Source organism: Nomascus leucogenys, chromosome 5, assembly GCF_006542625.1.
Source record: "Nomascus leucogenys isolate Asia chromosome 5, Asia_NLE_v1, whole genome shotgun sequence".
In the NCBI taxonomy this organism is placed as follows: domain Eukaryota; kingdom Metazoa; phylum Chordata; class Mammalia; order Primates; family Hylobatidae; genus Nomascus; species Nomascus leucogenys.
The window spans coordinates 120,486,362-120,511,651 of NC_044385.1; the positions used below are offsets into that span (position 1 = coordinate 120,486,362).

Consider the following 25,290-nt stretch of genomic DNA (forward strand, 5'->3'; position numbering starts at 1 on the left):
TCTAACTTGTACAACAAAGGTTTGTAGTTAATTCATATTTTATGGCTAACAAGGGAAATTTACAACGTGGCCAAACTAACAGAATGATGTTGATCAGGTAGGACCTAATAAACACATTGTCTGAGAGTAAGCAAACATCCCCCTGGCACCATCAGGAACAGAATCTGAGAATCCTTGCTTTCAGCAAGAGCTACAGCTGATGCTGCCTGCAGAGTGGTCTCCACCTTCTTCACACTCACAAGGACGCTGGGTAGATAACGAGGAACCAGCTTTTGCTGGTTCCCTGGGTATCATCTGGGCATGAAGCTGTACATTTATTTTTCATGGCACAAGGGTATCATTCATTCAATCATGACTGTAGCCCATTAAATGGGTCTGTGGTGGGAAGAGCTGAAAAGAGCAGTTCTGAAAGTATCTAACACTGACACACAGAGAATGGGCTGTTGCAGGAGCTGTCGTGTGTTTTGTTACTGATTTCTTTGTATGTGCATATCCCTCACTCTCACAGGCACCCACCATGTGCCCTGCAGCATGCCATTTTCTAGGGGTACAGAGATGAATATAAAATGCTCCCTGACTTTAAGAGACTCAGGGTACTGTGAGAGGCTGACCCAGAATTATAAATCATGCCATCGTGCTATCTTCTTTAAAAAAAAAAATCGTGGTAAAATACACAAAAGGTACTTTATGTACTTTTAAAATTGTGGCAAAATAACATAAAATTGATCATTTTAATCACTTTAAAATGTTCAGTTCAATTATATTAAATACATTCACGTTGTTGGGCAACCGTCACCATCGTCCATCTCTAAAACTCTGTTTATCTTGTAAAACTGAAACTCTGTACCCATTAAACACTAATGCCCATTCCCCTACCCCTGCCGCCCACCATCCTACTTTCTGTCTCCATGACTAACTACTCCAGGTACCCACATGTAAGTGGAATCTTATAGCACCATCCTTAGGTGTCTGGCCTAGTTCACTCAGCATAATGTCCTCAGGGCTCATCCATCTCACAACATGTGTCAGAATCGCCTTCTTTTTAAGTCTGGATAATATTCCATTATGCATGTGTATCACATTTTGTTTTTCCATTCCTCAGTCAATGGACACTTGGGCTGTTTCCACCTACTGCTCACTGCAAATAATGCTGTTATGAACACAGGTGGACCACAAATGTTATATTAAAGAATCTGGCCAGGCATGGTGGCTCATGCCTGTAATCCCAGGCATGATTTGGGAGGCTAAGGTGGGCGGATCACTTTAGGTCAGGAGTTCGAGACCAGCCATGGCCAACATGGCAAAAGCTGGTCTCTACTAAAAATTCAAAAATGAGTCGGGTGTGGTGGTGCACACCTGTAATCCCAGCTACTGGGGAGGTTGAGGCAGGAGAATCGCTTGAACCTGGGAGGTCGAGGTTGCAGTGTGCCGGGAATGTGACACTGCACTCCAGCCTGGGTGACAGAGCAAGACTCTATCTCAAAAAAAGAATCTATAAGATGATGTGGAGAATATAGTTTCAAAGAGGCAGAGATGTTTGAACTGACTGAAAAAAGGTGCATACTAAGAGTAAGGCAGACAGGTGCTTGGGGAGAAGGAGGGTCCCCTGAGTGCAGGGGCTGTGTGTCCATATTGGGAGTTGTAAGGAGAGGGGTGGGAAGGGGAAGAGATTCTACTGTCTTGTTTGTTCTGGTTTAGTTCCTTGAAGAGGCTGTCCTAGTCCTAGCCAAGGGCCCCAGGCCACATGTGAAAGGGACATTGCTGGCAGACTTAGATGCCTGCAAAACCAGCTCACAAACCTCCACACAGCCTCCCAAGCCCCTCCTTGTTTTCCTTTCACTGACTTTGAGTGAGTCTCTGGTGCCTTTACTGCCTCCAGCTTGGGGGTCTGATTTCTGAACACTGATGGGGTCATGGGATCTGGGTCTTCCCTGGGGGCTGAGAGCCAGACAGGTCCTGTCAGGGTTGGCCTGGGGCTCATTAAGGTTGCAGCAGCTGCTCACCCAGGCAAGGAACTGGCCATGTAAGGATCAGATCTGTGATCGAACTGTTTCAGAAAGAAAGAGTTTGCAGTGAAAGGGATGGGGAGGGAAAGCAAAGCACAGGTTAAAGGAAGGCAAGAAAGACTAAGGAAAGGGCCTGATAAGGTTTGGCTGTGTCCCCACCCAAATCTCGTCTTAAATTCCCACATGTTGTGGGAGGGACCTGGTGGGAGGTAATTGAATCATGGGGGCAGGTCTTTCCTGTGGTGTTCTCATGATAATGAATAAGTCTCATGAGATCTGATGGTTTTATAAGGGGAAGTTTCCCTGCACAAACTCTCTCTTTGCCTGCTGCCATCCATATAAGATGTGACTTGCTCCTCCTTCCCTGCCATCATGATTCTGAGGCCTCCCCATCCACATGGAACTTTAAGTCCATTAAGCCACTCTTTCTTCTGTAAATTGCCTAGTCTTGGGTATACCTTTATCAGCAGTGTGAAAATAGACTAATACAGGACCAAAGAATGGAGGAAGAGAAAGGCTGGAACAGAAGCTGCAGCAATGGAGAGGAAGAGAAGGACTTGAGAAATGCAACAAGGTAAAAATCGACAGAATTAGACATGGGAGTGTTGGTAACACAAAGCCAGAGTTGACTTCCTAGAAAAATCCATGAGTAATTAGGTATCAAACAGAGTATCCTGGGTCACGTTAAGCTCCAGCCCTGAGGCCTGGGGCCCACCAACCACAATAAAGCAGTTCACAGCAGGAAGAAAGAATGTTGGTATCCATATTCCATGGTTAGTTTCCAAGACAGGTTAACCTACATATCACTGATCCCCTTCACACATCCATAAGGAAGACAACAAGCAGACATAGCACTAAATCTTCTGAAATTGAGAAGAGGCAAGATGCTTTAAACAAACCTTTTCTTGTGATTTAATGAGTGCTGTCAGATGCTTCAGTACCAGAGGCCCATCTAGACTGTACATGAAGTTCACATTGTCAAAGATGATCACCCCTTCATGGGGCCAGGCCGGTGGTGGGCGTTTCTGATATTCCCAAGGTGCTTCTTTTTCAAGGTCTGTGTATTCAATCACCCTTTCTACTGAGATCATCTGAAAGAAATATGACATCCCGAGGGGTTAGGAATGGAGGGTGTCATTTACGGATGTTAAGAGACTGTCAATGAAATGTTCTTCTTTCATACATAGTTGGTTAAGGAGAGAAGCAGGAGACAGATGAGGATGCTGATGACTTACAAATTTGGTTCATCATTGTGTAACACCTTCACTTACAACCACTTCCTTCAACATTAGGTTAAAACAATGAGAGAAATGAATGCTTAGATTTTATTTATCCACTTTTCACATCTGTATTAAAGGCAAGAAAATTTTGTAACGGAAAAGAATACTTACAGCCACCAATTAAGAATCTTTCGCTGGCTGGGCACGGTGGCTCATGCCTATAATCCCTGCACTTTGGGAGGCCGAGGCGGGTGGATCACCTAAGGTCAGGAGTTTGAGACCAGCCTGGCCAACATGGTGAAACCCCATTTCTACTAAAAATAGAAAAATTAGCTGGGTGTGGTGGTGCATGCCTGTAATCCCAGCTACTTGGGAGGCTGAGGCAGGAGAATCGCTTGAACCCGGGAGGCGGAGGTTGCAGTGAGCTGAGATTGCGCCATTGCACTCCGGCCTGGGCGACAAGAGCAAAATTCTGTCCCCTCACCCCCACCCCCCAAAAAAGAATCTTTTGCTATAGAAGGATCACCTGATATAGATCGGTTAAACTGGATGATCATGAAACCTCACTGTAATAATTACTCAACTTTTGCTCTATGAGAAGAATGAAAAGATTTTTATGCTTAAGGCTTTTCTCTCTTTAGGGGAAGGTGCAAATATTTAAAACATTGATTAAAGCCTCCTATACCACCATAAACTATACCCTTTGACTAGCACATTCCAAGAGGAGGCTTTCTGTACCAAGAAGGCACACCAGCAAAGCTAAGGCCTTCCTTCCTTCTGTTCGCCACATAAGAGAGTAAACGCTAGAATTGGGAGAGGAGGAGACCTATTAATTAAATGTAAACAACCTCAAAATACTGAAATCTTCTTTTACCAGGAATGAGGAATTACCCGTTAAGAAACAAAAATAAACAGTCTTCTAAGAAATTAGCTTATATCCTCTCTAGAATTTCAGAACCTCCCTCCTACAGAGACATTTATTACATCTGAAAAAGCTTGTGATGAATATAAAACCTGCTGACATGGCAAGCAAAAGACTCAGAAAAAGATGTATATATTTTATTTTACATTAACTTTAAACAGATGGAGGAAGGATCTTACAAAAATCTGTTAGCAAAGATGTAAAAATATTTTACAGTTTTAATATTTCACATAAGAATGGCTTTTATACCATTTAACGTCAAGGGGACTTGAAAAGGCAAAGAACGTGAAGATAAATATTACCATATTTTCAACTTCGGCACTTTGTCGAACACACCACTGAAACATCCCCATGAGTGTGAGGGCATAGGACAGCGCCAAGCCAACCTGCCCAGCATCCAGAGCTACGTAAGGAGGAAGAAGGGAATAAAGTCAGTCTCACTTCAAACCTAAGCCTGGCTCTTTCTGCCACTTACCAAGAGGAACCCTTCATAATCTTAAAACAATTCACATATAATGACATTAATCTTGAGATCAAGATACAATGGGGAAAACAACACTGTATATTCAGAAAAATTATTAGATGATTTTAAGAATTCCAACAGGATCGACATACTTTTAATTAACAGTATTACATACGCAAGAAATAATGTCATTATTCAGACATTCATTATTATGGTTTCAAAGCCCATTATATTACTCCACTTTCTATGTGCAATGCAACCACAGCTGGAAACCACTAAAAACAAAGCAATAGGTTGTAAGTGCCAATGCTTTTGAGACTAAAATACTACTCTCCTTGTTCCATTAGTAAGTATTGTAATGCACCGTTGTTACTGGGGTGGTGAACTCATGCCATGCTTGTCTGGTACCCATGTGGCATTGAAGATAATACTCTTTCCTGCTGAGAATTTTTCTCAACCTCATGCACCAGGCAACTACGAACAATAGATTCAAGTAGTTGTAAGGCTAACACCTTAAGCTGGACAAAATGCTTCAAAATAAATTGGTTCTCTCTTCACAACTACCAGACACTAACAGGAATGTTCAGAATCTCAACTGCGCATATCTCAACCCATTCAAAGAAAGATCAACCCATCAAGACCCAAGTCACTCCTTAAATGAGTCACACTGCTGAATCCTATCCAACCTGACACACCGTAAATGACTTAATACACTTCATTAGGACCAAACAGTATGTAGTATTAGACAAGGTGGCAAGAGTTTAATAACTGTAAACACAGCTATAAATTGTAATCATACCATACATAGTTATTCACATCTGTACTTACTTTTTGCCAGAATCAGGGACCCAAAGGCAACGATGATGACAAACATGGCACAGATGGCATCCAGACGGACGGCGAACCAGCGGGAAGTTGTCAAAAACAAGAACCAAGCCTCTGAATTTGAGAACGGTAATAAGCATGATGAATATGTAGAACCGTATTAACTGCATTGAATGTGAGAGTGTGTTTTGCTCAGTTGAGCTACAGAAGATTTTTATGTGGAGTAGGGCAGCAAAGTTGCACACCCAAGGAACCTGTAGATTCCGGAAAGCTAAGTGACGGGCAATATATGATACACATACGCAATGGTACAGTGGCTTTGTGTGAGGATACATGCGAATATGAAACCCAGAAATATGATCCTAATAAAGAAATGAGAAAAGTAGTCTCCTAAGGACATCTCTTGCAGTGTTGAGAGGTACTTATGTGAAGTGCATGTCACGTGAAGTCCACCCACACACATGCTTGACTGGTCCAGTTCTCCAACAGCAGAGTGCAGCTCTCAATTTACTTCTCCCACCTTCCGTACTTACCAAAAGGCCCACACACACTGACTATTGCTTAGGGGCTATATCAAAATGACCTCACTAACAGGATTTGCATGTGGTTTTTTGTTTGTTTGCTACTTTTTTCCTTTTAGCATGTGGTTTTTAAAGTGCCATTTAATCAGCAAGATAAAATAAAGATTGGAATGATGGATCTGAATTTTGTAGATTTGATGGAAATTCTGAAATTTCCAAATCGAAAAAATCTTCACTGGTGCAAAGCTCAGCAAACTACAGCACGTGAGCCAGCACCTATTTTTGTAAATAAAGTTTTATTGAAACACAGTCACAGCCATTTGCCAATGTATTGACGTCTGCTTTTGTGCTACAATGGCAAAGGTGATTCATCACAACAGAGAGAATAATGGCACACAATGCCTAAAACATTTACTAGGTGGCCTTTTGCAGAAAACGTTTGCTGACAGAGCCAAAGGCCATGCATTGTGAGAGAAGGACCCCACAAGCCAATCAGGGGGCACAAAGAAGGAACGTGCAGCAGCGATTCCGAAAGGAGTCCAAGCCCAGAAGAAGGGGATGGGGAAGGTGAGGAAGATGCGCAAAAAAGCAGGATGTGGGGCTGGGCCCTGAGGTGCCAGCCAACTAGCTCATCTGACCAGGGAGGTTAAGCCAGAAAAAGCAGCAGATCCTGTCCTTTGAAACCATTTCCAGAAATGGACAGACCTGAATGTAAATCCTGGTGTGCATCAAACAGTTCCTGACACCTCTCTTCTGCTTTGTATGCCCGGATGGTCCAGAGCCCCTGGAGAGAAGATGATAAGTGGGAAAACACTGGACTCCGAGCTGGGGAAACAGAGACAGAGAAAACAGCTCAGTGAGGCTGGGTGCAGAGAAACCTGCGGCCTCCCAAGCTCCATGGTCACGCATCTACCAAACAGTACACACAGGCCTCCTAGGAGGCTTCATGTTTCAAGGAGAAATAAATGCTCCCAATAGCCTGAGGGGACCCTGCCACTGCAATCTCAAGCTCCTGCTCAAACCACACCTCACATAAGGGGCCTGGAAATAAACATCCTATCTTTGACCACATTCAAATCTAGTTATAATTCTTTCCTTCCTAACTCAGCCTTCCAGGTCTTCCTCCTCTCCATATTCTTCCCTGACATCTCTTTGGGCGGAAATGATATTTCTCTGATTTTTGAGCCAGTAGGATTTTTAAAAACAATTCTCTGTTTACTCACCATATTGAATTACAATTAGCCATCTATGTGTCTGTCCCCACCTTAAATTGCTAATTTCTCAAGGGTCAGCTATAGCCATTGCACCCTGGTAACTGGACGGTACCTGGCACACGACAGGTACTCAGTAAGTGAGCTGAACAGACAGTCACTTCCCTGCATCCTGGGGAATCTTCTGTGCCCACTCATGCTGGAAGAATCCTTTGTGATCTCCATGGACCTGGGTGCTGCAATGCCCTTGTGCCGTGCCCAAGGAACCTGCCCAGCCAAGATGTCTCTGAATGGTCTTAACATTGACTCCAGGAATCGGACGGATGTTTTTATGACTGCCACGTTGAAAACTTGTCCTGATCTCTGGAGGTCTCTATGGCACGTGCCATTGCTTTTTTTAGAATCTGACTGTGGTCTCAGTGGGTTCTTCATCTCTACAGAATTTTAAGAGGTGAATTCTTTTTTGTATGACTTTTTTCTTTGGGAGCTAGATATCCCATGAGGTTCCCTGACCAGCTGCTCCTCCTTGGGCCATTGCGTTTTTGTGTGGTGTAGGTATTTTTTTTTTTTTTTTAAGACGGAGTTGTCGCCCTGCCCCCACCTGCCCCCGTTCAAGCGATTCTCCTGCCTCAGCCCCCTAAGTAGCTGGGATTATAGATGCCCACCACCACGGCTGGCTAATTTTTGAATTTTTAGTAGAGACATGGTTTTGCCATCTTGGCCAGGCTGGTCTTGAACTCCTGACTTCAGGTGATCTGCCCACCTTGGCCTCCCAAAGTGCTGGGATTACAGGTGTGAGCCACCGCACCTGGCCTGTTGGGTTTAGAAACAGGATTTCACTCTGTCACCCAGGCTGGGTGCAGTAGTGTGATCATAGCTCACTGCCACCTTGAATTCCAAGGCTCAAGGGATCCTCCCACCTCAGGCTCCCAGGTAGCTGGGACTAGACATGCACACCGCCTTGCCTGGATAATTTTTGAGTTTTTCATAGAGATGAGGGTCCTCCTCCTGCCTTGGCCTCCCAAAGTGCTGGGATTACAGGCAGGTGTGTGAGCCACCATTTCCAGCAGGCCGTTGTGTTTCAAAAGCACACCATTTGATGACTACCAGGACACACCTCCCTCCTGCATGGCAGGGGACATGCGGGCTAGCTACTTTTGGGCAGGGACGAATTCCTGGGAGTTTCAATTGTCCACCAAGAATGAGGCCGTACTGGGGCAGGTACATACTGGGGACACGTGACCTAGCACAATGTCTTTAACATTCTTTTCTGGGATAAATGATTTGTGCTTTATAATTAGCAAACACTGACTTTGTTACCTGTGTAGCTCCCAGAGAAGACCCTGTTAGTAAAACATGGGGTGTCTGGGAGAAGTTAAGATAACCTTTTTATTTTTATTTTTTTTTTTTTTGAGACAGGGTCTCACTCTGTCGCCCAGGCTAGAGTGCAGTGGCATGATCTTGGCTCACTGAAGCCTCAACCTCCCAGGCTCAAGTGATCCTCCCACCTCAGCCTCCTGAATAGCTGGGACTACAGGTATGCCACCATACTCAGCTAATTTTTGTATTTTTTTGTAGACACTGGGTTTTGTCATGTTGCTCAGGCTGGTCTCGAACTCCTGGGCTCGAGCAATCAGGCTGCCTCAGCCACCCAAAGTGCTAGGATTACAGGTGTGCGCCACCACACCTGGCCAATCTATCTTACAGGCAGTGGCTACATATGTTTTATAAAATGATGAGGGGGTAGGGTGGGGGTAGAGGGTGGAGGGAGCGGAAAATTTGAGAGAAAAATTCTAACTCATTTTCTGGGTTGGACTCTTAGTCCAGCATCCACATGCCCATCTGTGCTACAGCTGACTCAATACTGGTGTGCCCACTGTACACACAGACACTGCACATTTGGGGGTGCTGGGGTACCAGTGTGCCAAGACATGGAGGTTCCACATACATCAGAGTCCAGAGTCCACAGTTCTGTAAGTGAAGAAGGAGGAGGCCGCCAGGTATGAGACACTGGGGTTCTGAGAAAGTGGGAAGCCCTGGGTTGGGGAAAGGCAGATGGAGCTACAGGTTACTGACTGTCCATCCGTCCTCGGGGCTCTTTCCTGACTGATACATCTGACTGGGGGCACTAACTTTTAGGGGCCCTCTCCTGTGATAGTGCTTTAAGAAACCAGACCTTCCCTGAGCATAGATTCTCCACCAGAATGTGATCTGGCACTTCCCTTATATTTAATTCAGGCAGAGAGCCTCCCACGAGTCCACAGGGTTCTCTCTATTCTCTATCTCTGGCATCCACAATGTCTCTACTAAAAATACAAAAATTAGCCAGGTGTGGTGGCGGGCGCCTGTGGTCCCAACTACTCAGGAAGCTAAGACAGGAGAATTGCTTGAACTTTGGAGGTGGAAGTTGCAGTGAGCCAAGATCACGGCCACTGCACTCCAGCCTGGGCGACAGAGCGAGACTACGTCTCAAAAAAAACAAAAACAAAAACAAGAAAACAAAAAGGTTACTCTTCAACACACAGAATAACCTTTTACTTGTTATTTGTGTCAGCTCCCTATAACCTGTAACTTTGCACTGGGAAGGTGGCAGGTGACACGACCATAAGAGGACTGAGCTGGTGCTTCTGTGAGAAAGGCTGGATGTTTTGCACAGGTCTTTTCTGCACACCCCAGATGTTCTAGCCTGCAACCTGGAACTTGGTCAATCTGGAAACAGGGTGATATTGGGAATAACACAAGAGAATTCCAGGCCCCATTACCCTACAAAAAGTTTGGCTCTCAGGAGTTCAGAGAAATCACTAGAACCATGCTCTTACTTCCAGAGCAAGGGAGTGTTGTGACTGAACACGTCCATCATATAGAGAATGCCACTGAGAAGGAAGGAGATGTGGCAGTCATGGGGACAGAGTCCTGGAATGAAATTCTTCAGCATGGCTATTGTCATTTGCTTTCCTCATCAGGAGATCCAAGTTGCCACTGTTTTATCTCCAACTGGGTTTCAGGGCAGGGTCAACTTGAGAAATTAGGTACCATCCCAGTTTTGAACACCTGGTAATATCATGAAGATCAAGCTACACACTTTAATTCACACAAAATTACCAAGGTACAGCAGGAATTTGTAACCTTTGAAAAGATAGCCCTTTCTCTTTCACACCCCACGTAGGGCTGAGAGGGCTGCCAGTGAGGGTGAGCTGGGAGGTCTGCAAAGACAATTAACTAGTACCGAGGGAGAGTGCATGCCAAGCCTCAGCTCTAACGTACTAGTCAGCAGTTTCCAGCTGACACAACCTCATTTCACAAGATCAACAGCTGTGTTTTCCACCACGCAGACAACTCTTTAGGATATACTCTACAGAGATTTTCTGTCTTCTCCGAAAAGAACATGAAAAGGAATTGCATGCAAAGATCTGTTCTACCAGTCTTGCTGCAGGGTACTGATGCTGTGTGGGACCTCTCAGGGTTATTATAGTTTTAATTCTCAAGGCTATAGTGCCTCTGGTAGTTCCCATATGTTCAAGGTTTCCAAGCAGTCTCAGGCAACCCTCATAAGGACCCAACAGGGAAAGTATTATATCCTTGACAGAGGGAAAAACAGACTTGAGGCATTAAGAACACTGCCCAAAGCTGGGCACAGTGGCTCACACCTGTAATCCCAGCACTTTGGGAGGCCGAGGCAGGTTGATCATCTGAGGTCAGGAGTTCGAGACCAGCCTGACCAATATGGTGAAACCCTGTCTCTACTAAAAATACAAAAATTAGCCAGGCGTGGTGGTGGGTGCCTGTAGTCCCAGCTATTCAGGAAGCTCAGACAGGAGAATTTCTTGAACTCCGGAGGTGGAAGTTGCAGTGAGCCAAGATCACGGCCACTGCACTCTAGCCTGAGCAACAGAGTGAGACTATGTCTCAAAAAAACAAAAACAAGAAAACAAAAAAAACACTGCCCAAGGTTAAGTAAAGTAAGCCATGCAAGTGGTAGACTTGGGCACTGGACTCATATCTGTTTTATTTCCAAGGATGTGCTTTTAATCTGAGCCACAGTATCTCAGAGAGAGAATAATCAGAGTTAAAGGTTCTCATGCATCCTGAAGGCATTTTTCTCCAGACTTTGTAGCCCATGTTTTAAAAATCCCCTAATCTTACTTAGCTAATATCCAACAGTCTTCCCTATTCCTGTGCTGCTTATTAACCACCTTGCATTGAACCAAGTCCCTGGGAATCTAGGATGAACGAACATGGGACACATGGGTTCACACTCATGGTAGACATTGCTAGTGGATCACAATATCTTTACAAACAGAAATTGGATACGGCTTCACATTTCAGGCATTGCCAAATGAGTGGAGGTGGCTAGAGAAATGCAGCCAAATGCCATTCTGGTTTTTATGCACTTCTCTATGACTGACTGTTGATATGGTAAGTTTTGCAAACATAAAATGATCAACTGCAGATTTCTTTTTGTTTTTTTGTTTTGTTTTGTTTTTGGGTTTCACTCTTGTTGCCCAGGCTGGAGTGCAATGGTGCAATCTCGGCTCACCTCAACCTCTGCCTCCCGGGTTCAAGCGATTCTCCTGCCTCAGCCTGCCAAATGCAATGGCACAATCTCAGCTCACTGCAACCTCTGCCTCCTGGGTTCAAGCGATTCTCATGTCTCAGCCTCCCAAGTAGCTGGGATTACAGGCATGCACCACCACGCCCAGCTAATTTTGTATTTTTAGTAGAGATGGGGTTTCTCCATGTTGGTCAAGCTTGTCTCGAACTCTCGACCTCAAGTCATCCACCCACCTCCGCCTCCCAAAGTGCCAGGATTACAGGCGTGAGCCAACACGCCTGGCCCAGATTTGTTATTAAGATTCATTAAATGCCGGCTATGGCTCCAGAGGCAGTGAGGCAGTCCATCTGAGGCTTTGGAAATTCTTGAGGGCACAAGGATGAAGCTGGGTTATGCCTCCCTGCCGCGGCAATCAGGCATCCTGCTTTCAGCTGGTGACTCCAGCAGTGGTCTCAAAAAACACGATCCACTGCTGCTGAGAAGAAACAGTGGAATTGTGACTTAAGGCAGAGACCCACCACCCTGGATGGATAAAAATAAACAGTTCCAACCAACCAGCCCCCATAGTTGGTGATCTGAGGGCATGGAGAAAGAATCATGCATATTTAACTCATTGTTAGAGCCTACCGGGGTACAGGAACACCCAAATATGCCTCGGGGGCCATGATAAAGTTGTCAGAATCTCCACATGAAAATGTTTTCAAGCTTTAGGGTATATTCTGAAATTCAAGACAGAAAATCCTACACTGCTTCCCAAAAAGCCTTCCTAAGTCCCCTTTTCTCCCAAAAAGCCTTCCTAAGTCCCCTTTTCTCCACATCCACACGGATCGGATGTGGCTCTTGACACAGACAGTCTACGTCAAGATGTTCCTTCTGAAACGGCTGCTTCCTTCAACATACCACAGACTCCCTTAAAACAAGACTCTCGAATAACCTCATTTCATGAGCGGGACCAAACCATCAAATGCCTGCACAGCCTTGCTGTCCACACACAACACTGGCTAGGGCCAGTCATCTGCACAAGGAAGGTCTCCCAGCAATTATACTCTGCCTTCCCTAGCAAGTCCTATTGGCCGAGTGTTACTCACATGTGGACTCTACTGCTCGACCTGCCCACTGAAAACCTTACAAGACTAGACCTCATGGTAGCTTAGCTGGTTTTCTTGATGACTAAAAAGTTTTTCTACAACTTTTATGAACTGTCACCCATTCTACTTCATGCAGACACTTAGGATAAATGCCTCTTAAGAGTTCACTGTTGGCCAGGCGCAGTTGGTACACGCCTGTAGTTCCAGCACTTTGGGAGGCTGAGGCGGGCAGATCACTTGAGGTCAGGAGTTCAAGACCAGCCTGGCCAACATGGTGAAATCCGTCTCTACTAATAATACAAAAATAGCAGGGTGTGGTGGTGCACACCTGTAATCCCAGCTACTTGGGAGGCTGAGACATGAGAATCGCTTGAACCCAGGAGGCAGAGGTTGCAGTGAGCTGAGATTGCGCCATTGCACTCCAGCCTGGGTGATGGCAAGACTCCATCTCAAAAAAAAAGTTCATTGTTAAAAGACAAACACATATATGTCACAACCAAAAACTGCTTTGTCCTGATAAACTATTTCCCACTCAATAGAAGATACTGAAAATGATGGGACTCAATGTTTCTCTTCTAGGCGTGGCTTCCAGAAAGCTGAGTTGGCATTCATTTGCAGTAACTATCCACAGTGGAGTTTTTCTGATATAAATATCTTCCTTCTTTACTTTTTGGCTATCATCCTTATACCTTTTATTAAAAAGTAGAGCAATTCTACTCTCCTTATGAGTTTGTGTTTTAACAATGATGAAATATGTTAATTTGTGCATGCATAATGAGATGAACTCTGGATTATTTCATCTCTGTGATTACATGTGGAATAGAGTGATTAATCATAAAATGTCTTCCTCATGATTCCAAAACTAGGAAATTGAAGAGAGCAACAGACTATATGTTTTCTAAACTGATATCTCTCCTTCTGATCTAAGGGGATTATTTTCAGTGTCCATACATATATAAACAACCCGAGGGGGAAAAACCTCAAACGGTGACATTAGAACAAGCACTGCTGGTAACAAATGGAAAACTGAAAGTAACAAATGGAAAACTGAAAATAACAATGCTTATCTTTTCAAAACGTTTAAAACTGCAACTTACTAGCCATTTTGTGAGTTTGCAAAAGTCATAAATGTACCAAATACATTGCTTCTGACACCTCTTTTCCTTTCTCCATCCTTCTCATTTCCTTGTCATTTTTAGTATCTTCGGGGAAAGAAAAATACCCTAATTATTTTCCCTCTATATTAGCTCCACCGTGATTGAATACTTTATTTCTAAGAAAAATGTTTGGCCGGGCACAGTGGCTCAAGCCTGTAATCCCAGCACTTTGGGAGGCCGAGGCGGGTGGATCATGAGGTCAGGAGATCGAGACCATCCTGGCTAACACAGTGAAACCCCGTCTCTACTAAAAATACAAAAAAGAAAATTAGCCGGGCGAGGTGGCGGGCGCCTGCAGTCCCAGCTACGCGGGAGGCTGAGGCAGGAGAATGGCGTGAACCCCAGGGGGCGGAGCCTGCAGTGAGCCGAGATCGCACCACTGCATTCCAGCCTAGGCGACAGCGAGACTCCATCTCAAAAAAAAAAAAAAAAAAAAAGAAAAAGAAAAATGTTTAATTAAGTGCTGACTTTGTGTAAGGAAGTATGTCATAAACAAGACACGGAGAGTCCCTGTCTTCATGGTGCTGACATTCCTGTAGAATATTACTCCCCATATGGCCTTCACTCCTTCCTTATTCCAAATTGCGAAGTTGCACGTTGCATGCTATCAATTCCACATGCTCTAAGGGACACAGTGATTCATGATGGCCAATATGTTCAATTACCTAATGTTAAAGAAATTCTGGAAGACAGAGTCTGCCGAATTTCAGGGGGTCTCCGTAATTATGGCATAAACGGAAGCTAGCTAGCACGTCTATACCAACCTAAGTTTCCATACTCACTTGTAGATTCCAGGCGTTTCACATCTCTTGACGTTTCCAAAAAATATCGCCGAAGAAAAATGAAAATGATTCCAAGGGGAACCAAGGGTATTGCGATCCAAGGAATCACCGCCACAGCCACAGAGACCACACCAACCACTTGCAGCGATGTCTGAAATAGCAGAAGTAGATGCAGGTTTTCCTTATCAAGCATTCTTTTCAAAAATACTTTGGGCTATTAGGATTACACTCCTTTCCCCGAAAGACTTACTGTAGTACCAGGGACTGCTTTTCCATCCAAAGGAATAACAAAAGTATAGGTGGTCCTGATGATATTTATTACATGCCTGCCATGTGCCAAACACTATGATATAAACTTACCCATTAGTTTTTTTTTGTTTTTTTTTTTTTTTTGAGATGGAGTCTTGCTCTGTCACCCAGGCTGGAGTACAGTGGTGCCATCTCCTTTCAACGCAGCCTCCCACTCCCGTGTTCAAGTGATTCTCCTGCCTCAGTTTCCCGAGTAGCTGGGACTACAGGTGCATGCCACCATGCCCGACTCATTTTTGTATTTTCAGTAGAGATGGAGTTTCACCATATTGGCCAGGCTGTTCTTAAACTCCTGATCTCAAGTGATCTGCCCACCTCCGCCTCCCAACATGCTGGAATTACGAGCGTGAGCCACCACACCGGGCCCCCATTAGTTCTTTTGAAACACTCACCAGCCTCATGAGTCAGGTATTATTACTTTCCCTATTTAATGGATGAGAAAACTGAGATTTAGAGTAGGACTTGAATCCCAAACTATCATGTGTCAGTTGATGTTATCAGGGAAATGAGCAAGCAGGCATCATAGACAAGGAACCCAGAAGCCTCAGCTATGCACGGGATAAGGAAGTGACTAACTGCAAATTCAGTGCTCAGAAAAAAAGGAAATAATTTAAATCTTCACCTCTGAAAGTGGGGAGTCGTCTCTCTTGGTATCTATCCTTTGCTAACATTTACTGAATGCCGATTGTGTATCTGGCTGTATATTAAATACACATGTATCAACTCACTTAAATCTCACAATATCCCTATGAAGTAGTATTACTACACCATTTTACAGATGGAGACACTGAGGCACAGGGAGAAAAAAGTAACTTGATCAAGAACACACAGCACCAGTCACAGAGCTGGGGAGCATGCATTGTCAGCCACTACATTTTAGCTTGTCCCTAGCATATGGCTAGCTTTTTATTGGTTAGGATAAAATCCTTGAATTTGTCTTTAATTTTTCCTCTAAACACACTTACATAAGAAATTAGAGTTCATAACATGCCCAATAAAGAATAGATAAGAGATATGTAATAAAATTTTACATGTTTTAAAAGACCTGAGACTTTTTTCTTTTTATTACAATATATTGAATTTTATATTGTCAGAAATTTTTGTCTTCTATTTCTGTTATGTTTAGTAGCATTGAGGAAAAGGTTTGATAACAAGAAAACAAGTCAAAATGTCTAACAGGGTTTTTTTTTTTTTAGCTTTAACACTTGGATATGCATTAAATTTTCCACGATTAGGAGAGTATTTCAAATGTCTATTTCAGAGGCACATGATAACAATAGCAAATGACATTTATGAGCACATGCAAGGCACTGTGCTAACGGGTCTGTGAATGTTCACTTACCCATCACCTCGCCCAGCAAGGTGACGTTATCTTTGGTGAAATATAAAAACAAAAGCAAGAAGCATAAAAACCCAAGACGCTGGATGATGCTCATTTCACTATTCATCTTTATTAGGAAACGTGTGATATCACGGTCTACGGCTTCGGGAAATATGAGTGCAACTCGAGTTAGTCCCTACCTACTCTGAAACCACAACACTTGCTTCTTGAGAAGGATAGAACAGTGGGGGACATGCAGATTCACGATATACATGCTCTGAGGCCTCCAAAGTTCACTGTCTTACATAAAAGTACATGACTTCAGCAGAAAGTACAGAGTGCTATAGAAATATAAGGAGAGGCCGGGTGTGGTGGCTCATGCCTGTAATCCCAGAACTTTGGGAGGCAGAGGCGGGTGGATCACCTGAGGTCAGGAGTTTGAGACCAGCCTGGCCAACATGGTGAAACCCTATCTCTACGGAAAACAAAACAAAACAAAAAAAATAGCCGGGTGTGGTGCCGCATACTTGTAACTCCAGCTACTCGAGAGGCTGAGAGAGGAGAACTGCCTGAACCTGGGAGCTGGAGGTTGCAATGAGCCGAGATGGTGCCACTGCACTCCAGCCTGGACAAGACAGTGAGACTACATCTCAAAAAACAAAACAAACAAACAAAAAGAATACATGCACACTTTGTAGAGGTTTCTAAGGAAGACTTACAACTGATTTTCACAGGCAGGTTTAACAGACAACCAGAAAGTACAGCATAAATAGTCACTTGCGGGTCGCAACCACAGTTTGCTTGCTGCGGGAAAACAGGCAGTTCTGTGTGTGTCTTCTCAGCACCACCACCTGCATCTCGACCCAGCAGCCCAGCATCTGACCCACTAGGCCACCCACAATTTTCTGTACCTAGCTGACAGCCAAAGAAAGGTACAATTGCCCTGCCCTCCCGAAAAACAAGAAGAGGCAACATGTCATGAGGCTTGCTTATATCCAAACCTTGGTACATATGTATTTCACATCCACTATCTAACTTCACTCCCATATCAAATCTAAATAGGAGGAATTATCATCTCCATTTGCACAGGAGAAAACTGAGTCTCAGAGAGGTTCAGTAACTTCCTCAAGGACAGAAAATTCAGTCATACTGACCTTACACCTGTTCTCTTAATCACTGCAAGATACTATATCCTACATACATCATTCATATTTTTTAAAACATTTAATACCGAAATATATCTGTATTTTTTATATTCTTGTTTTCTGAATTTTCTAGTTTTTAAGGTTATTTTGTGTGTGTGTGTGTGTGTGTGTCTGTGTGTGGTTATATCTGGTCTCTCAATGAGGTGACCAATCCCAGGCTCCCAGCTAATTAGGAAATAACAGACTTCTCAGCTCAAAAAGAAGAGCTGATCTTTAAAAAGTCTTAAAATATTTGCTAATAGAACATGGCAACACATATTGATTCAAGAATTATTGTTTACATTTCAAAGTCTTATAAAAAGATGAGTTCTGGACCCAGAAAACAAAATGACTTAAGAAAAAAAGAAGAACCACATTTTAATAAATATATAAAACCTCAGGACACAAAATGAAGGTTGAATACATTTCATATTCAATATCTATATTTGAATGGTAGTAAAAAATATAAAATTTCCCCATGCAGACTCTTCTAGAATTAATTTTGTATCCAAACATTACAGAATGGAACATATTCTTTTAACAAGCATAATTTTAACTACAATGCCTGTTTGGCATTTAACCACCAAACTGCTTTGAGTCCTGGATAAATTTTTAGGTATCTATCCACTATTTACTTTAAACTTCATTTTGTGGGAGTCTGTTCCTGCTAGTCTTTGTGAAGCTTGTGCCAACGAATATGTTTTCTATAAACAGCAGTAAAAATGTATTCCTATTTTCTGCAAATAAAAATGCCATCCATCCTTCTGGCTCATTCTATTCCTTATTTGAACTCTCCCTCTCTCTGTCATCCTTCTATTAGGTACAAGATGAAATATGTATTTAATCATGAGGGCACTTAATCAGTAGATGGTACTTTCATGATTTGTTTATGGTATTAAAACATAAAATCAGGATCATTAAGATTGCTAACACCTCACAGAAACTGGAAAGCTTTTAATTCTGCTCTCAGCCACTGAAGAATTGTGTCTAAGCTGTGATGAGTACAAATCATCCAGATTGCTTTAAACGATTACTGACTTTGCAGAAGACAAAACTTAGGTGTAATAAACAAAGCAGGGTTCACTTCTTGGCGAGAGAGTATGGCAAGATTTTCTTCTGATTTAGAGAGAAAAAAATTGCCAGCTAGTTTTTGATCAGTAAGGTGTTTACTGATAGGGTGGCAGAAGAAATTCTTATACTTATTTATTTTAGGAACACATGAGACGAAAACAACAAACAAACAAAAAACTGGCCGGGTGCAGTGGTTCACGCCTATAATCCTAACACTTTGGGAGGCCAAGGCAGGCAGATTGCCTGAGCTTGACACCAGCCTGGGCAACATGGTGAAACCCCATCTCTACTAAAAACACAAAAAATTAGCTGGGCGTGGTGGTGCATGCCTGCAATCCCAGCTACTTGGGAGGCTGAGGCTTGCAGTGAGCCGAGATCATGCCACTGCACTCCAGGCTGGGTGACAGAGTAAGACTCTGTCTCAAAAAAAAAATAACACCTACTTCTCAATGAAATGACTAACATAACAGGTTGTGCTCCTGGCTGATACAGGATTTCTTCTGGAGCCACTAAAATTATGAACAGGGTATACAAACCTACAAGAATATTAAGAAATAAAAATGTAATTCTGTCAAATCATTATCATTACCTTCAATTACAGGATGAATAGAAGCAAAAGGGACAATATGGAAGACACTTAAATGTAAACTCCTAAGCCCAAATACTGACAGCATCGGCACTAAGTCAGCAGATGCAAATTATGTGCTACTGTAGCACCTCACCTGCCTCAGGGAGTTCAGAGGTCAACTCTGGTTCCCGGGTCCCACCTGGGGAGATCTCTACTTTACACTTGTTTTTTTTTGTTACCTCATCCAACCCAGTGAATGCCTTTAAATCAGAACTTTATGGAGTGTTGGTATGTCTTCTGTGTACGACAAGATCTAAACAAACACTCTCTAAGTTTTTCTAAACTTGTCCTTCCCTTGGGATACATTAATCACTCCTTTCATCCCTCATATGCTAGTCTGATCTTTTCACATCCAGCGCTGCTACCTGTGTCGGACTTCGGTTAGTGCTTAATCCTGAGTCCCACCTAACTCCAATGAAGAGTGAATGGTGTAAGGCATTAGAGCAATGTGGTGCACCTCTTCCTTCCTTTTGTGGTCAGCATATCTCACTGATAGATGGTTTCCTTTGTACCTTTTTTCCATGTTAATGTTTATTATGAAATTCAAGGCTGAAGCCCATCTATATGCTACCTTAAAAATACACACCTTAAAAAAAGGCATATAAAAGTGGAAATAAAAGATAAGTTTTAACCCACTTATCCTAATAACTCATATAACAAGCACATAAAAATCAATAGAGAAAATTTGAAAACATGATTAATAAACTTGACTTAATGATGACCTAAAGGCTACAATACTATAGCCAATAACTGCATAATACACACTTTACAAGTGCATCTTTATTATGCCATAAAGCAAGTATCAGCAAACTTCAAGAGATAGAAATTATATAGAATATATTCTGACATAAGTGGATTTAACAAGAAATCAATGTAATTAGATATGTAACTAGAAATGTTAGGAATTCAGCAATATATTGCTATATAACACCTGTTTCAAATAAATTACAATAAAATTAGAAACTTTTCAAATAAAAGAAAATGAAAACCTAATAATATTAAAATTTCAGGACTGCAACTAATGCTGTTTACAAGTAAAATTATTCCTTCATACCTTTTTTTAAAGAGAGGTTAAAAGTAAAGGATCTAAAAACATACCTTACAAAGATAGAAAAATGAGTAGCATATTAAATTAAAATCTGAGAAAAATGGAAATTAGAAAAAAGGAGAAAATGATTAAATAGAAAACTAATTTGAAAGAGAAAAATCAACAAACCCAAAGCTTCATTATATAAAAAAACTGATGAAATCAATAAACTCCGAAAAGTCTAATCAAGAAACAAAGAGAGGAAAATTATCATTTATCATGAATTAACAGGGAATAACAGAAGAGGTACTACAGGCATTAAAAAGAATATATAATAAACACCATTCCAATAAATAAATTAAAAATTTTGATGCAAAAGGCAAATTTCTGGAAAAATGATGGGCAAAGACTGATATAATAAAAAACCTAAATCTGAATAATTCTATTATTGAATTTAAGAATATGAATTCACGACACAAAAATTTCCCACAGAAAAAACAAAGATGGGTCACAAGATGATTTTGCAGAAGTTTTATCAAATTCTTCTAGAGAATTGGAATCCAGCATTATCCTGATATAAAAACCAAAGAAAGGAAAATTATAAACCAAACTGTTTCAAGAACACTAAGTCCGGGCGCGCGGTGGCTCACACCTGTAATCCCAGCACTTTGGGAGGCCAAGGAGGGTGGATCACAAGGTCAGGAGTTTGAGACCACCCTGGCCAACATGGTGAAACCCCATCTCTACTAAAAATACAAAAATTAACTAGGCATGGTGGCGGGCACCTGTAATCCCAGCTACTTGTGAGGCTGAGGCAGGAGAATCACTTGAAACCGGAAGCCGAGATCACGCCACTGCACTCCAGCTTGGGTGAAAAAGCAAACAACAAAAAAAAGAATACTAAATAACATACTAAATACATTGAACCTAAGAACATAAAAAATAATTATAAACTGTTTACACCAGTAATACAAGCCTGACTTAAGATCTGACAATTAATCAATCAATGCTATTTATCAGGTTAACGGAACAGGAAGAACCACATGATCATATAAATAGTGGCAAGAAAATACCGGGGCTTGAGCCCAGGAGATGGAAGTTGCAGTGAGCCGAGATCATGATCATGCCACTGCACTCCAGCCTGGGTGACAGTGAGACTCTGTCTCAAAAAAAAAAAAAAAAAAAAAAAAAAAAGAAGCCAATCCCAAAAAGTGGAATCATGGCAGACGAGAGGCAGGACTAGATTGCAGCTCTGACTTGGCCTGAAGGAGCAGTGTGCAGAGGCTTGCATTGTGAACTTTAGCTCTGGATCAACTGCAAGAACAAACCAGCAATCCCAAGAGGAGCCACAGACCCTTTGAAGGAAGTGGACTGCTACTGCAGGACCTGGGAGACATCCCAAATACTCTGCAGCAAGACCCACCCAAGGAGGGTCTGAGCTCAGACATGCCAAGCCCTGCCCCCACCTGATGGTCCTTCCCTATGCACCCTGGTAGTGGAAGACAAAGGGCATATAATCCTGGAGTCCTAGGGTCCTGCACACTGCTGGCTCCTCTTCATACTACCACAGCTGATGCTCTCTGCAAAGTGCCACCTTCTGACAGGAGGCCAACCAGTACAAAAATAGAGCATTAAACCAAAGCTAAGAACCGTTACAGAGTCCATTGCACCCCCTACCACCTCCACCAGAACAGGTGCTGGTATCCATGGCTGAGAGACCCATAGAGGTCTCTGTGAGGTTCACATCACAGGACTCTGTGCAGACAACCCCCAGTGCCAACCCGGAACCAGGCAGACTCACTGGGTGGCTAGACCCAGAAGAGAGACAACAATCACCGCAGTTCAGCTTACAGGAAGCCACATCCACACCGAAAGGGGGAGTGTACTATATCAAGGGAACACTCTGTGGGACAAAAGAATCTGAACAATAGCCTTCAGCCCAAGACTTTCCCTCTGACAGAGCCTACCCAAATGAGAAGGAGCCAGAAAACTCACTCTGATAATGTGACAAAATAAGGGCTCTTTAACAGCCCCCCAAAATCACACTAGTTCACCAGCAATGGATCCAAACTGAGAAGAAATCCCTGATTTACCTGAAAAAGAATTTAGGAGGTTAGTTATTAAGCTAATCAAGGAGGCACCAGAGGAAGGCGAAGCACAATGCAAGGAAATCCAACAAATGATACAAGACGTAAAGGGAGAAACAGTCAAAGAAATAGATAGCTTTAAAAAAAATCAAAAATTCAGGAGACATTGGACAGACTTACAGAAATGCAAAATGCTCTGGAAAGTCTCAGCAATAGAACTGAATAAGTAGAAGAAAGAAGAAGAAGAAACAAGTAGTAGAAGAAAGAACTCAAATACAAGGTCTTCTAATTAACCCAATCCAACAAATACAACAAAAAAAAGAATAAGAAAATATGAACAAAGCCTCCAAGAAGTCTGGGATTATGTTAAATGACCAAGCCTAAGAATAATCAGTGTTCCTGAGGAAGAGGAGAATTCTAAAAGCTTGGAAAACATATTTGGGCAAATAATTGAGGAAAACTTCTTCAGCATTTCTAGATACCTAGACATCCAAATACAAGAAGCACAAAGAACACCAGGGAAATTCATTGAAAAAAATCGTCACCTAGGTGCATTGTCATCAGGTTACCCAAAGGTAAGACCAAAGAAAGAATCTTAAGAGCTGTGAGACAGAAGCACCTGGTAACCTATAAAGGAAAACCTATCATATTAACAGCAGATTTCTCAGCAGAAACCCTACAAGCTAGAAGGGATTGGGGCCCTATATTCAGCCTCCTCAAACAAAACAATTATCAGCCAAGAATTTTGCATCCAGTGAAACGAAGCTCCACATATGAAAAAAAGATAGTCTTTTTCAAACAAACAAATGCTAACAGAATTCACTACTATCAAGCCACCACTATAAGAACTGCTAAAAGGAGCTCTAAATCTTGAAACAAATCCTGGAAATGCATCAAAACAGAACCTCTTTAAAGCATAAATCACACAGGACCTATAAAACAAAAATACAAGTTAAAAAGCAAAAGCAAACAAACAAAAAAAAAACAAAAAAACCACAAAGTACACAGGCAACAAACAGCACGATGAATACAACAGTACCTCACATCTCAACACTAACATTGAATGTAAATTGCCTAAATGCTCCACTTAAAAGATACAGAACTGCAGAATGGATAAAAACTCACCAACGAACTATCTGCTGCCTTCAGGAGACTCGCCTAACACATAAGGACTCACAGAAACTTAAAGTAAAGGGGTGGAAAAAGGATTTCATGCAAATGGACACAAAACACAAGCAGGGGTAGCTATTCTTATATCAGACAAAACAAACTTTAAAGCAACAGCAGTTAAAAGAGAAAAAGAGGGACACTATCTAACAGTAAAATGCCTTGTCCAAAAGGAAAATATCACAATCCTAAACATATATGCACCTAACATTAGAGCTCTCAAATTTATAAAACAATTACTAACAGAATTAAGAAATAAGATAGACAGCAACACAATAACAGTGGGGGACTTCAATACTTCACTGACAGCACTAGACAGATCATTAAGACAAAAAGTCAACAAAGAAACAATGGATTTAAACTACACCTTGGAACAAATGGACTTAACCTACATAAACAGAACATTTCATCCAACAACTGCAGAATACACATTCTATTTGACAGTGCATGGAACTTTTTCCAAGATAGACCATATGATTCAGCTGCAAAAGGAATCTTCAAAACCATGCAAATACATGGAAATTAAATAATCTGCTCCTGAATGAGCATTCGGACAAAAATGAAATCAAGATGGAAATTAAAAAATATTTCAAACTGAATGACAATAATGACACAACCTATCAAAACCTCTGGGATACAGCAAAGGCAGTGCTAAGAGGAAAGTTCATAGCCTTAAACACCTGAAAAAACTGAAAGAGCACAAACTGACATTCCAAGGTCACACCTCAAGGAACTAGAGAAACAAGAACGAACCAAACCCACACCCAGCAGAAGAAAGGAAATAACCAAGATCAGAGCAGAACTAAATGAAATGAAACAACAACAACAAAATACAAAAGATAAATAAAACAAAAAGCTGGTTTTTTGAAAAGGTAAATAAAATTGATAGGCCATTAGCAAGATTAACCGAGAAAAGAAGAGAGAAAAATTACCTGACACCACTGAAATACAAAAGATCATTCAAGCCTACTATAAACACCTTTACACACATTACACACATAAACTAGAAAACCTAGAAGAGATGGATAAATTCCTGGAAAAATGCTACCCTCCTAGCTTAAATCAGGAAGAATTAGATACCCTGAACAGACCAATAACAAGCAGCAAGACTGACACGGTAATTTAAAAATTACCAACAAAAAAAAGTCCAAGACCAGACAGATTCACAGCAGAATTCTACCAGACATTCAAAGAAGAATTATTAGCAATCCTTTGGACACTATTCCATAAGACAGAGAAAGAGGGAACCCTCCCTAATTCATTCTATGAAGCCAGCATCACCATAATACCAAAACGAGGAAAGGACATAACCAAAAAAGAACACTGCAGACTGATATCCTTGAGGAACATAGATGCTAAAATCCTTAACAAAATACTCGTTAACTGAATCCAACAACATATCAAAAAGATAACCCACCATGATCAAGTGGGTTTCATAACAGGATGTAGTGATGGTTTAACATATGCAAGTCAATAAATGTGATATACCACATAAACAAAATTAAAACCAAAAATCACATGATCATCTCAATAGATGCAGAAAAAGCATTCGACAAAATCCAGCATCCTTTAAGATTAAAACTTTCAGCAAAATTGGCATACAAGAGACATACCTCAATGTAATAAAAGCCATCTATGACAAACCCACAGCCAACATAATACTGAATGGGAAAAGTTGAAAGCATTTCCTCTGAGAACTGGAACAAGACAAGGATGCCCACTCTTACCACTCCTCTTCAATGTAGTACT

The 25,290-nt window shown here is 41.9% G+C and overlaps 1 protein-coding gene across 1 annotated transcript in view; it reads right to left on the reverse strand.

The window, feature by feature from the left end:
* ABCC4 (ATP binding cassette subfamily C member 4) overlaps positions 1 to 25,290 on the reverse strand; it is a 319,962-nt gene that overhangs the window by 79,457 nt on the left and 215,215 nt on the right. The window contains exons 21-25 of the mRNA XM_030813558.1: positions 14,748 to 14,898; positions 6,663 to 6,782; positions 5,440 to 5,550; positions 4,451 to 4,551; positions 2,906 to 3,097 (exon numbers count right to left, since the gene is read on the reverse strand). Coding sequence (XP_030669418.1) covers positions 2,906 to 3,097; positions 4,451 to 4,551; positions 5,440 to 5,550; positions 6,663 to 6,782; positions 14,748 to 14,898 — 675 coding nt within the window. The remainder of the gene's footprint in view (positions 1 to 2,905; positions 3,098 to 4,450; positions 4,552 to 5,439; positions 5,551 to 6,662; positions 6,783 to 14,747; positions 14,899 to 25,290) is intronic.